The 15,943-nt window shown below is 37.1% G+C and overlaps 2 protein-coding genes across 11 annotated transcripts in view; both read left to right on the top strand.

Moving 5' to 3' along the window:
• Window positions 1-13,174, top strand: part of KIF21A (kinesin family member 21A) — an 87,818-nt gene extending 74,644 nt beyond the window's left edge. For all 10 annotated transcript variants that reach the window (XM_017811464.1, XM_017811462.1, XM_017811468.1 and 7 more), the window contains 7 exons: window positions 1,902-2,038; window positions 4,076-4,256; window positions 4,618-4,782; window positions 5,467-5,584; window positions 6,796-6,966; window positions 9,832-10,031; window positions 11,920-13,174. In XM_017811464.1, the coding sequence (XP_017666953.1) occupies window positions 1,902-2,038; window positions 4,076-4,256; window positions 4,618-4,782; window positions 5,467-5,584; window positions 6,796-6,966; window positions 9,832-10,031; window positions 11,920-12,013 (1,066 nt within the window). In that variant the 3' untranslated portion in view covers window positions 12,014-13,174. The remainder of the gene's footprint in view (window positions 1-1,901; window positions 2,039-4,075; window positions 4,257-4,617; window positions 4,783-5,466; window positions 5,585-6,795; window positions 6,967-9,831; window positions 10,032-11,919) is intronic.
• A 1,348-nt stretch (window positions 13,175-14,522) lies between these two features.
• The window catches only part of LOC108495571 (sucrase-isomaltase, intestinal-like), a 58,101-nt gene continuing 56,680 nt past the window's right edge, over window positions 14,523-15,943 (top strand). Inside the window, exon 1 of the mRNA XM_017811389.1 lies at window positions 14,523-14,601. Within this exon, the coding sequence (XP_017666878.1) occupies window positions 14,556-14,601 (46 nt within the window). The 5' untranslated portion in view covers window positions 14,523-14,555. The remainder of the gene's footprint in view (window positions 14,602-15,943) is intronic.

Below are 15,943 nucleotides of genomic sequence, written 5' to 3'. Positions count from 1 at the left end.
TTTTCCTGTTACTTGTGCATTGTTTCTCTTTGCTTTTGCCAGGACATTAAGAATCTGAGATTTTGGTCAAGCATGTCTCCCTCTCTCCTTTTTAGGGTGGTTTGGTTTTTTTTTAATCACTGTTGAGCATGTCAGGTTTTTTAATTTTAAGAGAAGTATCATGTAAACGTTTCCTTAGACATATTCTTTCTCTCTTCATTTTCCTCAAAAAAAGAGAAGCTGACATTTTCTTATGTTTTATCTGCTTCTCTCTTTCTTTTTGTTTTTCTTTTTCCATTGTGTGCTTTGATCACTAAAAATTAAATCCCAGTGCAAATAAAAACAAGTAGGTTTTTTTATTATGCCTTCCTGACAGAATGCACAGTGGCTTAAGAGATAAAAGGAACATCCCCACTCATGTTCTTGTGGCTTAGGTACTCAGTGAAAAATGAGTTTATCAAGAGGAGGGCAGTCAGAGGACTGCTAATAATGTGGCTTTGTCTGGTCGTTATAGCAGTTGTAGCTTTTTTTTGTCTTTAGATTTTAGAACACTGCACATAGGTAGATAAATAGCTCTAGGACACTTATTTTACATGGCTTGTCACAGAAGTGACTGAGTGAGAAGAGCAATAGCAGTAACTCAGTTTAGATGATCCACTAGGGAATACTATAGAGAAAACCATGTTAGTTTTGTGTGGTGCTAGAAAACAAAAGAGACCTAAATTATTAAATAGGAAATTTTTCCTGTTTTCTTGAAAACATAAAAAGGTGCATATTGAAGGGTGAATGAATGCCTTTCCAAAATGAGGAGGTTAATGTCTCACAATTTAAGGCACTATTAATATTAGCAAAATCTATGGAAGGATTGTTAAAGAGTAATTAATTATATGAAGATATCCTGAGCAGTAAAAATGTATAAAATAATAATTTCTAAGACCGTACTAGATAAACTAGTGAGTTGTCACAAAGTTAGCTTTTATCATGAAGGATTTTTTCCTTTCTATAGGAAACTTCTTGGCAATATTGTGGAATTTTTACATTTTCCTAAAGCACCTGACACTTCTTTTTGGTGAGATAGGGCTATGTTCCCTTAGTTCCCTTTCCTCACAGTTATGTGTGTAATCCCAGAAGAGCATGACAGAGTCTTAACTGCAAGCTGGCCAGGTCGCAGCATTATGTTGCATGTTTTGGGCATCTCCTTGAGGCTTTTCTACACTTCACAGAAATTAATGGGATCCCTGGTGTGTGCAGTTGTATGCATGGGATTTTAGACTGCTAATAATTTTGTTTGGTGATGAACTGTGAGGGTTTCTTTTCAGGCTGAGTTACTCTTTTGGCATCACCATAGAACTAGTCACAAATCCCCAGGAAGATTGCTCTGGGGTGTCAGCACTCCAACATTTCTTTTTGGCCATTTGAGCATGAGTGTGTTGTCATGTATGGGGTGCAGTGGGAACCTTCCTCAGATACAGAAGTTTACGGCAGTTCTGCAGGTCTGCACATAGAAGGCAGGTTATGTGAAATGCATGCTGAGCTTGGATTTGACAGTGTACATTACATTTGCTCCATTTTTCAGATGTGCTGTCTAGACTTAGATGTCTTATGGTTGATCTTAGGCATCCTAAAGCTTTAAGCGTCTTGTTATTTTCAGCATTATGTGGAATTTCCCATGTACCTAACATTCAGTATCTTGTCTTTTCATTTGTTTGTTTTTGTATGTGATTTCCTTTAAGTGGTAGTCCAGAGTTGACAGGTGGTGAAGCTAAATAGTAAAAATCCTTGTGTAGTTTATGAAAGGCATTCAGCTGTTCTGCCCTCACATGTAAGAAAACTAGATTAATTTTTTTTCCCTACATGCAAGTAAATTAGTTTTATCTGTGTCTGTTACTATGCCCAACTCACATTCTTTGTTTTTATTTTAGGGGGATAATTAACCCATTCCCTGCTTCAAAATGCATCCGATCGTCCCCGCTTCAGTGTATCTATACAGCTGAAGGACATACCAAGGCTGTGCTTTGTGTTGATGCAACTGATGATCTTCTCTTCACTGGATCTAAAGGTTAGGCAACCTCTGCTGCCTACAGAGGCTGCTTGGACAAACGTAGTGTGTTGTGAAATTCTCAGTTTGTGCTTAGTGCTGTAAACACTGGAAAATTGTAAGGGTCCGTTTCTGAAGAAGGATTTACAGTAGTTATCTACAGGTTTTTAATTCCAGTGTGTAGTATTTGGCTGCTTATTTGTAGTGGAAAACTACAAAAAGAAGTAATGTTAACATTTGTTGAATGATACAATGGAACCAAGCATGTTAACGTGTGCACACACGATGTGCAATGCAAGGTAATAGCTTCAGGGTAGGGGTAGAGGTGCGAATTAGCATAGTTTTGCCTGTACTGCACAGAGATAGAATAGAGTCCTCATGTCATAGTTGGCTCTTCGAGCCATCTTCTTCATCTAAAGGTATTTTCTGCTTCCTCTGTGCATCTCGTTGCCTGTCCTTTGTGGTTGTAAGAGCCGTATGGCTGTTGTGGGAGAGCCCAGATTTTTAGTAGTCACTAAATTCCTTACTGGATAGTGCAATCACTCTGAACTTTTCAAACTGGTAAAAGCAGTGTTTTGAAGAGAACCTTCTAAAAAACAAACAAACAAAAAAACCCCCAAAAAATCAAACACCCCCCCCCCCCAAAAACAAACAAAACCCCCCAAAACAAAACAACACCACCACCCCCACTGCTAATATTCAGGTATGGTTTCTGTGGCTATTCTGTTTGCTGGCTGTTAAAAATACCAAGACACACACTTTGAGCAAAACTTTGCTCTTGTAAGTTTTAAGCCAACATTTCAACATTTGGCAAGTGTATACAAGTGCAAAAAGACATTTATTTAGATTTTGTAAATGTTGTTTAGTTAATTTCTATTGAGATTTTTGAATTTGGTGTCTATGTGAGGAGAAGAAAAAAGCACTTTTAAAGATTTTATTTTACATCTTGATTTTTATTCTAAAATTTTGGATTTGGGATTTTTTTTTTTTAATATATGGATGCTTGCAGATGTTGCCAATATTTGCTTTTTTTTCTAGCTTCCCATACTTATGGAAGAATTTTTCCTATATATATTTTTGGAGGGCAGTTTGCAAAGTACACTTCTACTCAAGAGTGTAGACAGCTGTTAAATTAAATAAGGTTAAATATTTTGAAATAGTTGCTGAAGCAGAAAGTCTCAGCTCACTGACATCAAATAATACTTGCAGCCAGTGCCAAATTCAGAAATTTCAATAAGCTCTTCTGTGCATTGCAGATATTTGGCTTGGTCTTGATAGTTGGTATTTTTAAAGGGGCTGACAGGTCTTGGTATACTTCCCTTCTTCATGCTCTTATAACTCTTGTCTATACATGAAGCTTTCTCTTCATCTTTCCAGTACTTATTTCAGTATAAATGTATGTCTAAAATGTATGGAGTCATACAGACGTGCAACTAGGAGAGTTTTCTGTGCTCATGGTCAATGTTGTAAATTTCTTGAAGACTTCTATTCATTTAGGAGTTTAGTACATAAAAGGTCTCAGCACTTAAATTCCTTTGCTCCTGAATGAAAACAGTGACTGAAGCACTTACAGTGGAATTTTCAGAGGTCCCTAAAATACTGAAGAGTTTAGATCACTTCTCACCTCTGTAGTTTTGTTGTGGCAGTCAGAACTCTGTCATACTAAGCCTCAAAACTCTTCCTGAACTACATTTTTGATGATGAATTCTTGAATTAAAAGCTTCGTCTATCATCATCCACACCTTACAGCCTGTAAACTGTATTTTCACTTCCCTTTTAAAATTCTATGGGAGCTCATATGCAGATCTTGAATGCACATTTAATGATTAACCTTGCTTAATTTTGATAGTGATAGATGATGCCTATATGTATTCTTTATGACCTGTTTTAATTTAGCTGTTTTTTGCAATGTCTACGTAAACGGAGAAATATGTATGAATGCGTGTACTTTTTTTTTTAAAATAACTGAGTTTAGGAAAACCATGGGATTTTTCTGGTTTGTTTTCTTTTTTTTTTTAATTATTATTATTTTCCCCGTTTTTGTTTGTCTTTATTTAGATCGTACTTGTAAAGTCTGGAATCTGGTAACTGGACAAGAGATTATGTCTCTAGGGAGTCATCCAAATAATGTTGTTTCCATTAAATATTGCAACTACACTAGCCTGGTCTTCACAGTCTCAACCTCCTATATCAAGGTGTGGGACATCAGAGATTCTGCGAAGTGTATTCGGACATTGACGTAAGTATGCTAAACCTCAGATGCCAAGAGTTCAAATGAGTCTTAATTTTAGGTACATTTTATTATATTTATTCAATAGTGCAGTACAGTGTAATTTAAGTACACTGTCTGTTGGGAATGGAAGCTTTCTTTATGTGTTCAGGCTAAGTCTGTAATAGGGCACCAGTAATATATGGAAACAAAAAGCAATTTGCATTCATGCCTATAGTGTTTTATCAAATGTTCAGTATTTGTAATTGGCTTATAGCCTTTTTGCCCAGTGAAATAGGTTTGTTTTTAAACTGTGTACAAAGTGTGGAGAAGAAAATGTAGTATTTAGGGGTTTTTTTCTTTTTTTTTTCTCCTTCCTCTCTGTACTCAGGTCTTCAGGCCAAGCAATGCCTGCTGATGTGTGTTCAGGAAGTACTAACAGAACAGTTGCTATCCCAGCTGGAGAGAACCAGATCAACCAAATTGCACTAAATCCAACTGGCACATTCCTCTATGCAGCTGCTGGAAACTCAGTGAGGATGTGGGACTTGAAAAGGTACTGAACACCAGCCGAAGAGAATGTTCTTTAGGTCGTTACATGTGCATAGAAAGCAAAGTCATGCATACAAAATGGTCAATGAAGTGTTTCTTCTTTATGGTAGTGTCCATAACCTGGCAAAACGTGGTCAAAATATGGATCAACTAATCCATGCTGTGATGGTCACTGAGATAATGATTTCCTCATGTGTTAAGGTTGTGGTGAATTGTTTAAGTAAAAATGACTGGAAAAACAAAAGGTTTTGTTTGATAGGCACTATAACACACACTCTTTTAAGGTGACTGTGTGAATCCTGACCAGTAATTGTGGATAAGTTGATGAAAGCCAATAGATGTAATGTAATATGGGACTATGATTGCTGCACTGTAAGAGCACTTTTCCAAACAGAACCTGCACTCAAAGAGTGCATTCAAAATACAGAAAATACTTAGGAGGGGACTGATTTGTCTTTACTTTCTAATTTTTTAATTCTTATTTTACATAAATAGAAGTTTTTGTTGCATTTAGCATAGATTTAACATTTACCTATGGATATGAACAATAGAGTATATGTAAAATGTAGGATCAGTAGTGAAGATGTAGGGAAAAATAAAAAGATCTGTTCTGTCAGAAACTGTGTGGTAGACTGTATTGGATATATAAAAATTTAACAAATCCTTATTTCTTCCCTTATCCTTGAAGATTTCAGTCCACAGGAAAGCTAACTGGTCACCAGGGTCCTGTTATGTGCCTTACTGTTGATCGAATTTCCAATGGACAAGATCTTATTGTCACTGGTTCAAAGGATCATTATATAAAGGTAAACCATTAGTATTTGCTTATTTATTTTAACTCTTCACATTAGCATGGGATGGAGGCTTCAGCAAAAGTGACTTACATCTCCATATTTGAAATGTAATAGGCAAGATGGAAATTATTTCACCAGTCATGGATCATGAATAATGTTCAGTCTTGGGACTTTATGATCTTTAAGGTCCCTTCCAACCCCTTAACATGGTATGATTCTATGATTCACTGCAGGGGTAGGTCTGCTGGGAATAGTAGGTCTGGCCACAGATACTGCCATCCCCTGCCACTGTCTTGTCTTCTGAGTCAGTAATATTAGTCACCTCTGTCTAAATGCCTGATTTTTCTGGTTTATTGTTGAATTTTTTGTTACAATTGAAATGATGCATGTTAATTAAATGCAGTAACTTTTAAAATACCTTTAACTCACAAGGTATTACTTTACACCACCAGCTCTCCCTTTTTTACTATCAAGCTTGTTCATTCTAAAAGGCCAATAAAGAACAAATAATAGGGGATGAAGTCTGACATTTGCTTGTGAAACACAGGTAGTGGTTTAAAAAGTTACGGCTCATCTGTTCCTTTTCAGCTCAGTCCCACTGGGTGAGTTCCGGCTCCCTACAATGCAAAATGAAACAGCATTGCTTGCACTGCTGCTCTTGGGACAAAGACCTGATGGGATTGATTATGCCTTAAATTGTTAAAACAACCTGACTTAAAGAATCTAAGACCCTATTCTTGGAGCACAAGCCAGGAGAGGGGTGTGTCTAGTCTGTGAAAAGCATCAGCATGTAGTGGAATGTAACCCTTACCAAAACAACTTATCCAGAAAAATATATTAATGCTTCTTCCTGAAGCTGCCTGTGCGATTCTCCCAGCATGAATCATGTTTCCCAAACTCACTTATGAACTCTGTTCTCTAGTCCATCACACAGTGTACATAGAGGCCCTTTGTATGAAGCTACTGTGTGTATCATATTCAAGTAGTAGTATTTCTTCCCAGAGCAGTCTTCTCTGAAGTCAGTGAAGCATTCCTGATTTAGACAAGAGGTGGAAAAAGAGAAAGGAGTGGTTCTGGTAGATAATTCTGTGAAATATACATCGTGATACAGTGGTCTGTAATAAGACTTCCTAAGTTCTTTCCCTGAAGTTATTTGCTGCATGACTTTCGAGCATGTTAGATGGCAGAAAATTTCACATAACATACTGTGTTATTTATTTTAGATGTTTGATGTGACTGAAGGGGCTCTTGGAAGTGTAAGTCCTACACACAATTTTGAACCTCCTCATTATGATGGCATTGAAGCACTTGCTATTATGGGTGACAACCTTTTTAGTGGATCCAGAGATAATGGAATTAAGAAATGGGATTTGTCTCAAAAAGACCTTCTTCAGGTAATGGAAAAAATCATGCAGCTACTGCGACAGTCATGCTGTAGAACAGTTTTCAGGCTGTGTAAGTGTTTAGGCTCATACAATGACTATTCCTGTAGACACTGATGTTTTTAACGGGGAAGGCATAGAGCACTGACTAGGAAAGAAATCAATAATGTACTTGATCTTTACACTAGGAACGCAGTTGCTTTTCTCTTCTGTGTATGTAGCGTCAGGAAATTCTGGTGAAGTGATTATTCTTCTATTTTAGCTCTGAGTGTGTGGGGTTTGTTTTTCTGCTTCAGAATGAAGGCAGCACTTGCCTCATCAGTGGCTGGAACTATTGGATATCATCCTTGTCATTAGTAAATTTTGGACTGGGAACTCATTAATGAGAACCAATGCTTTAGATCAGACTAGAGAATATTTTGTTGTGAAGAGGGTTTATAACCTACCTCGCTCCACCCAGTCTTACCCCTTAGATCTCCATTCATCTTGCATACAATCCATATGTTATGTAATGTATACAACACATTCATAATAATGTTTGCTGATAGAACACATTTGCTGTATGTTTTTTCTTATGTAAACAAAAAAATTAAGGGAGAGGGGTGCAAAAGGACCTCAAATCCAGGGGATTTGCAGTTTGTTTGGCATGAAGAACTTTGATTTTTGGCTACTTGACATAAGCTGGTCTATTCTTTTAGGTCCTATGAGAGGTTGTTGAGGTACAGATATGTTTGTTTAACTTGAGACTATGAGAACTGGAAGGCAGAAAAACAAATACCAGAAAAGAGTGCTGTTTTTTAAAATCTGTTTAGATACCAATCATCTAATGATTTTGGGGGTGAGGAGGAACCTGTCTTTTATCTACATTTAATGTGCAGACTGATAGCAAGGAAACAAATAGAATTTTAAAGTTTTGGAACATGAAAAAATAATGGACTGGTCATCTTAAGAAGAAAATTTCAATATGGACATACTTAGTGTTCCATAAATTCACAAACTTTCTTGACCTTCTTTCAAAATTGTCCAATTGGGTGCCAGTTCCTTTTCAGAGTAATACGAAGACTTCACAGTTAAAATAAGAATTCATAAATGCAGCTTTTTACAGACAATTTTCTCTTGACCATATTGGGACATCCACCCTCGTATCTTTCTGTCCAGAGAAATGTACTAAGCAGCTTATACCAAAACCACAGGAACAGGAAAGATCTTGTATTCTCAGAATGACTTCATTAAAGTTGTAAGAAGTGTTTTTGCTCTTGCATTTTAGGCTCATTAAAATATTACAAATATGCATTTTTGCTGTTGCAATTAATTTAACATCAGACAGAATATGGAACCAGGGGTGAAGTACTATGTAAATTGGACTAATTATATTCCTTTTCTTATTTTCCTTGTGGTATATGTGCATTTCATAATTTATATACTTGGTGTCCCCCTGTTTGTTCTGTTGGTTTTAAAAGTAGAACTTGATAAAAATTATCTCACACTTCCTTCTTCCTTTTTATTTCTATAAAATGCTGTATATGTTTCAAGGAGGTAAGACCAAAGCATTTGACAAACTATAAATAATTTTTATTCACTGTCGGTTTTAGAAAATGTAGGGAAGTGCTGTTACTTTTGCTAATCATGTGGTAATTCAGGGTGGAAGGACGCACTGGAGGTCACAGTGTGAAGCTGGCCTGCTGGTCCAAGCAAGGCCAACTTTGTAGTTAGATCTGGTTTCTCAAGGCCTTGCCCAGCTGAGTTTTCAAAATCTCCAAGGTCACGGGTTGAACTTTCTTAATCTACTTTCTTAATCACTCTTCTTAATCTACCAAGCAACCAAAACCTGAAACAGCTTAGTTGCTTTACAGTATAAATACTAAATTGCATCAGAGGTCCTAGTTTGGCATATACAGGTTAAACAGATCTGATCTTCTGTAATTGATGAAAATCACTTAACAAGTATGCTATTCAAAAGAATTCAGAGACCATTTACTTCAACTTGGTGTTATACATCCCAAGCCACGAAACCTTGCTGTGACAAAACTAAGATTTATAAGAACCTCTCCCCCTCCCAGTTTCATGAAGTGCTGCAGAACAAGACTATCAATGTTGTGGTAACAGTCTATATTATAGATGAAACACCAAGATGATCCGAGAAGGCTGACAGTACTCCATAATATGAGAAATGCAGCAAAGTAAAGGAGTTCCTACCAAACTGAACTGCAAAAGAGCTCCTCTTGGTCCCCCTAAATGACAGAAGACTCGGACTATTACTTCCCTACTAGTAGTACCAAAAGGATGCTGTTCTCAATCGGTCTGTGAAGCATTTTGCTTTCTGAATTGGAAGTAAAATGCTAGTGCCCTTCCTCAATAAAGAATTAATGCATTTTGTTAAGTGCAACATCACAAAATCAATTTATAATGTGTAATGAGAGAAGAAGAAAGGAAGATAGCAAATACAGAAACAGTTTCTGTCTTCCTGTTATATTTTTAAGCAGTATTTTGGATTTTATTTTTACGTGTTTTATAGCAGTTTTATGGACAGACTTGAAACATATACAGAGGCCATATATTTGAAAATGCATTCAAATATGCATTTTAAAATATGCAGGTTTATCATTATCCTAAACTGATTTCTGTTCCACATTAGGTCAGTCGTATTTTGGATTTTCTTCTTGTTTTGCAGTACTATTTCACAAAAAAGAAACAAGCGCATGGTATAGAAGTAGCCTTATGGAAGTTATCACCCTCCTTGCTCTAAAGAGGGAGGATCCACAGGGCTGGGATACACCCAGAGTCATGTAGCAAAACTGCTGCAGGACAGGAGTCAGGCTTACTTTTCTGTTTGTTCCTCCAGAAGTTTTTGAGACTTGCCTGCCTTCTCTTTTTCAGCAAGTTCCTAATGCTCATAAGGACTGGGTATGTGCTCTTGGTCTCATACCTAGCGCTCCAGTTCTGCTCAGCGGCTGCAGAGGAGGCATCCTCAAGCTCTGGAATGTGGATACCTTTGCACCCATCGGGGAGATGAAGGGACATGACAGCCCCATAAATGCCATCTGCACCAACTCCAGCCAGATTTTCACAGCAGCAGAGTGAGTTACTCTCCAAGAATCTTTCTATTCCATCGCTCCTGCTAGAATTCTGTACATGCAAATGCATTAGAACATTTTCAGTTGTGTAAGTCACTTCATAGCAAGGATCAGGAGAACTGTCCAGTCCATGCCCCTCAAAGCTAACAATCTATCACAGCCATCTCCAGAGTGGTGTGCATGCACCCAGGGGATGCACAACATGATCTAGTGGGGTGCTGGGAGAAATTCAGTATTCAGTAGTACATGTATATAATTTATAAATGAATAAATACACATGGCAACGTGGGCTCAAAAAATTTTAGTGGTAGGGGGTGCATGATCAAAAAGGTTTGGAGACCACTAACCTACAGGATGGCAGGGAGAATTTGGCAGTAGTTGGGAACTTTATTAGCTTGTCTCTCAGTTGGGCTGTGTCCTGTTGGGACTCATTCCTGACCTGTGTGGATTTTTCTAGAAGCCATGGTACGTGGTTGTTTTTTGGTTGGTTGGTTGGTTAGTTTTTAAGTGCTGACATATTAGCAGAAGCTTTGCAAGCCATCCTGCTGTCCTTTAAACACTTTGATTTGAATATTTGTTTCCTAAGTAAAAGTGAGCAAATTGAGGACCTGAAACCTCAGGGGACTTGATCAAGAAAGAGCAAATTGTGGAAGCTTCTGGCCTTCTGAATTAAAAGCAGATCTTTCAGAATCATAACAGGATTTTAAAGTTGCCAAGTTGACCTTTTTGGTAGTCCATTTTTATGTTTAAGCACTAATAGGGGTAGAGATGTCAAAGCTTATGTCTCTGTTTGTCTAAAGATTATTAATAAGTTTAGAACATACATACATCTGAAATTTATTCTATTTTTACCATAAAAAAAGAAAATTACAGCCTTTTGGCATTTCTAACAGTGTGCCTAAGGTCTATAAAACTTAGACTATTTCTGGCAATTTAACAGTGAAATAAAGGCACAAGTCAGAAAACACTTAAAACTGTCACACAGTCTGCCCTGCATGCTGGCTTCTTTTGTGGGGGTTGCTAGTCGCTCAGTTTTTATGAGATTCATAACTTACCTTTCATGGAATAAATTGCTATTTGTTTTACTTTTAAGTTATGATAGTACAGCTCTGTAACACATTCAATGTGATATTTCACTTACACATACTTTAAAATTGTGTAAATAGTGATTGTTTTCAAAAGTACAGAATTACAGATTGCCTCTCCTGGCCTTCTAAACACCAGCTCATGGGTTTATGCTTTCCAGCCCCTCACGAAGGTGTTTGGGTTTGTTGGGGTTTTTTTGTGGAGGGAGTTAGGACTTCATGTTGTCTTGTGGTTCTGAGCTTTTTTTACTTTTTCCTATAATGGATTGACACCTCTTGTGTAAATGGAGCCCATTTCAGGTTTGATATTACCTGTTGTAACATTTCACACTCTTTTAATGGCAGGAATTAGTTCTGTCCTATTGAGTCTGTCTCCCTAATTCTGTAGTACACTGGCTGTTTGCCTGTGGTCTGCTGAGTTGCAAATAGCTACATGATGGAAGCTCTTCTCTGATGTCTACCTGAACCTATTACCATTGCTTGTATTTTAGAAAATTAGGTAGTAGGAGAGTAGGATTTTACTTTCCTTAGACATAAATCTTTATACTTTCCTAGATGGTTAAAAGTAATAGCCAATGCTGTGATAAAGTTAGGGAATCTTAAATGTTGGACATTTTAGATTATAAAGTCTCCTGGAGGTGGAGTAACTCTTGCATACCCATTAAAGAAATGTTATTTTGCCAGCAATACCTTTCTCATTAAGACACCCGAGCTTTTAAGGAAGCTTCCCCCTGCCCCCCTCTCCAGTATCTCTCCTTCCCCAGTTTGATTAACTAGCACTAATATTGCTTTGTGTTGTTTTTCAGTGACCGGACTGTGAGGATCTGGAAAGCTCGAAATATAATAGACGGACAGATCTCAGATACAGGAGATGCAAGTGAAGATCTTGCCAGTAATTGAAATTATGGGTATAAATGAATATATTGATCAATTTGAGGTGTACTCTATGCAGTTTGCTGCATGTTTATTAGGTAAACACTGATGATTGGAACAAACTGACAATGTGTGAACTCTTCTACTAGACCTGCTGTCCTTAAAATATGTACTGTATTTAATAACCTCTTGGTAACACACTCGTGTCTCAACAGTCACATATGTATCTCTATATATTATGGCTGAATTTGTGTGCATATGTAATACTTGCAGTTTAAATTAACTGGAATTCAGTCTTCTCTAATGACCATCTCAAAATTATAACCTGGAATATATAACAAAAGCGCTCTGCTGTATTTCACTCATAAGTATGATCAGCTGTTTTGCATTTTAGGGTAGCAGGGGAAGGATGGCGTCCCAGGTATCAGCCTGTGATTATGAGAGGCAGTTTCAAGATTCTAAAGGTCACTTACACTGTTGTTAGGAAAGTGGAGTGAATAATAGATGGGAAGAAGCTGTTAATGATACATCTATCTGACATGGCTGTATCCTGCTAACAGCAAATGCCATATGATTTGTGTAATGTTAGCGTATAATCTGTGTTGACCAAAGTTGTGCAGCTGTGTATCTCTATGCTCAGGACTAGAACTCAAATACTCACAAATTGGTTTGTTTTATTTGTGTTTTACCTATGTTCTGCAATGACTAGCTGTTCTTAAGGTCATGACAAATATATCTTAATCTATTTTTCTTATGGATTTGTTTCTATCATCTCACATTTTCTTTTTTTAAAGCAAATTGTCTTTCCTTTTTATCTAATTTTATATGCTGCTAAATGTATTTTAAATACACTGTTTTGCAAACCTTGGCAGTTACTTTGAGAACTGAACCACGTGTATTGGAAAAAGCTATGTAAATAGATGGTTGTATAAAGAAAATATCCTATCTTGTGCCTGTATGACTTTTAAAGCTCTTGGAGCATGGATATTGAGGGAGGATGTATAATTTACCCAACTGCTCTGAATATTAATTTGTAAATTCTGCAAATTTTGAAGTTTTATGTAGATTCAGATACAGTGTTTGGATATTGAGGTTTTTTGGTTGTTTTGTTTTTATTTTTCAGAAATACCAGTCTGTAAATTATAGCTTGTGTAGGTAACACTTAAATAAAGATGTGAATGTGAACTACTTTTTTGCCTTTTTCATCATACTTCCTTATAAAAAATTCACTTCCCCTGCAGAAGTCTTCAACGTAAAAAGCACAATTTTACACAATGCAATAGAGTAGCTTGCTGAGTAATACAGCCCATAGTTGTTCTGGTATCCCACATCTGTGTTCTCGTTGGCCATTATTTGTATTTTGATAGTACTGAGAAACCTACTGGGATTCCTTCACACTAAGTACTTTACAGACTTAAAATGAAGCAGCTGGTTCCTGTTCCTATGAGATGACAGTTCGTACCTTACTATGTGTAGTCTGTCAAACAAAAAAGTTTGGATGACTCTTACTGATCTTGGAGGAATTATTTCTTTCTCTGCTCAGCTTGAAAGGAGATGAAAGTACTGCTTGTGATTTGCTTGTGAATTTATTCCAAGTTTTGGCAGAAATGGGTGTAATGAATGATATATATTGTTAAGAAACAATGTATAAGTTAGTTAAACAGCAGCAATACCAGTTAGTGTTTGTCTATCATGCTTTTTGGGCACTCAGAAGGTGTACACACAAATGATTTGGGTCTATATCACAACTTTGAGCAGAAGTCCCAGTGGAGAGTGGATTTACACACAAGACTCACGTGGCAGTCATTTTTGTGCCTGGTGGAGGGTCCCTGTTCCCCTTGGCCCAGTAGGTAAAACCCACCCATTGTGTTGTGCCAAGCTACACAAATGATGGCAACAGCGTGGTGATCCCTGGTTTTGGGTCTGTCATCTGGAAACTCTGAGTAGTTGTGGGCTTTTTTAGTGTGTGTTTAAGATTCATATGAATATTGTATTTTCCAGCTAAACCAGGTCTTACCATAGAAAACAGCTTTACTCTGAAAGCTCTTGCCATCAAGTAATTGGAAGAAAAATGTCATTTTGTAAAGGTCACAGTATCAAGTGTCTTGTTTTAATGGAGAATTCTTTGACTGTTTTTCTCCAAACATAATTTTTGCTGTAAAACCACATAAGAGACAAAAGATAATATGAAATCAGAAAAAGGTAAGCACTGGACTCTCATTGTCTGAAGATGCTTGTTTCAAAAAAAAAAAGACGGTGGTCTCTGAAAAATTAATTATCTAAGAAGTTATGGGAAAATCATGTTCTCTCGAAGCTGGAATTCAAAAGTTGAGCAAAGTTTGTGGACAAATTACTGACTACATCTTATCTGCTTAGACACGTTCCGGAATACAGGCAAGGTCATGTTCTTAAATACAGGCAAGGTCGTGTGTTACAATTAATCTCATGAAAGTTACGAACATTGAGAAAATATTTGCAATGTTTCTGATTGTGTATGGGAAACAGTGCTTATTGTGCCCCTGCCTTGTATAAAAGGCTCCAGGCTGCCTGCAGAAGTCCTCCTTCGACCATGGCAAGGATGAGGAGCCTGTGTTTCTTGGCCATTGTACTTGCAGGTAAATATACAGCACTTGTATTTTGTCATAGGCTTCAAAAGCAAAATATGCATGTGGTAGCAACAAAAGAGCCATTAGAGGAGGTGATCATGTTCCATGTAAAAGGAGAGAACAGGCATGGCACTGACTCCACATGAGGTGACTGTGGGAGGACAATAGAGCTGGCTTGTTTAGAAACATACCCCAGTCCTACAGTGTATTTAGCTCTTGGGCACCAGCACAGGCACACGGGACTCAGTGGGATCATTCAGCTCCTGAAAGTGACCCATTGCTTTCCTAGTGTGTTTTCTCTGATTCTACCCCAGCTTACCAGAGGTTAATTTGGCCCAGAGTCTAATAAAGGGAGAATACATATTACTGTGTTGCTGGAGGAGGGAACCTGAAGCAAATGCCTTTGAAACATATGGATGAACCCAAAATATAAAGACTAATGCTGTTAAATTAAAAACCATGTGGTAATACTTTAATTCCTTCCTTATACCTTAATTTTAATCTTAATTTTGCAAAATTGAAGTCAAGGTTTTTAAAAATCAACGAGGATAGTTTTTCATGTATATCTTTTCAACTACCTTGCTTTAGCTTCTGTTCCCATGGAAATTATCGTGGAAAAGCAGCAAGTCGCCATAGCTGTTTCTATATATTCAACTGCTTGTTTGGATTTCATCTCTTATGTACGTTTACAGACATGGGCCATAAATACAGTGAAAATGATGCAGAGATTTTTTTTAATTATTTTAAAAAGTAGGGAAGGAAAATTACATCTTCCCAGTTGCTACTACCACATTTGTACTACAATAGAAGTAAATCCAGGAACAAGAGATGAATGAGATTGCAGCCTTGTTCAGCTGCTTACACCTGCAAGTGTTTGTTTTTAAAATTTCCTGGAAAATGTAAACTTTGCATTAATGGGAGAAAAAAAAAACATTAAGAAACTTTCTGGCTTCTGCTGGGGCAATATTTTTTCCCTTGAACTAGTTTTGCATTCACAATATCCTTCATAAGAAGTATTTTGAAAGTATTTTACTATACAAATGAGTTCATAAAAGTCTCCCACAAACCTATGCTATGTAAAATGAATGCCACATTAATAATCTGCTGTACTATGTTCAGTCATACTCTTTGATTTCAGCAATGAAAACGCCGATGCTGCATTTGACTCCTATTAAAAAACATACCCCAAAGTAAAATGAAATGTCATGGGTTTAGTTTATTTTGTGCTCCAAGAAGAAATAATTTAGGGATTGCAGAAGGATGCTCATAGTCCTATTATGCTTTAGGTGAAAAAGAGGATCAGAATTTAGAGCTTTCCTATGTGACAGATCATGAGGGGTGAATACTGGAC

The sequence above is a fragment of the Lepidothrix coronata genome, unplaced genomic scaffold (assembly GCF_001604755.1).
Source record: "Lepidothrix coronata isolate B3197 unplaced genomic scaffold, Lepidothrix_coronata-1.0 Scaffold32, whole genome shotgun sequence".
Classification (NCBI taxonomy): domain Eukaryota; kingdom Metazoa; phylum Chordata; class Aves; order Passeriformes; family Pipridae; genus Lepidothrix; species Lepidothrix coronata.
Note: the sequence above shows the minus strand (reverse complement) of the source record. Positions and strands in the feature narration are given on the sequence as shown.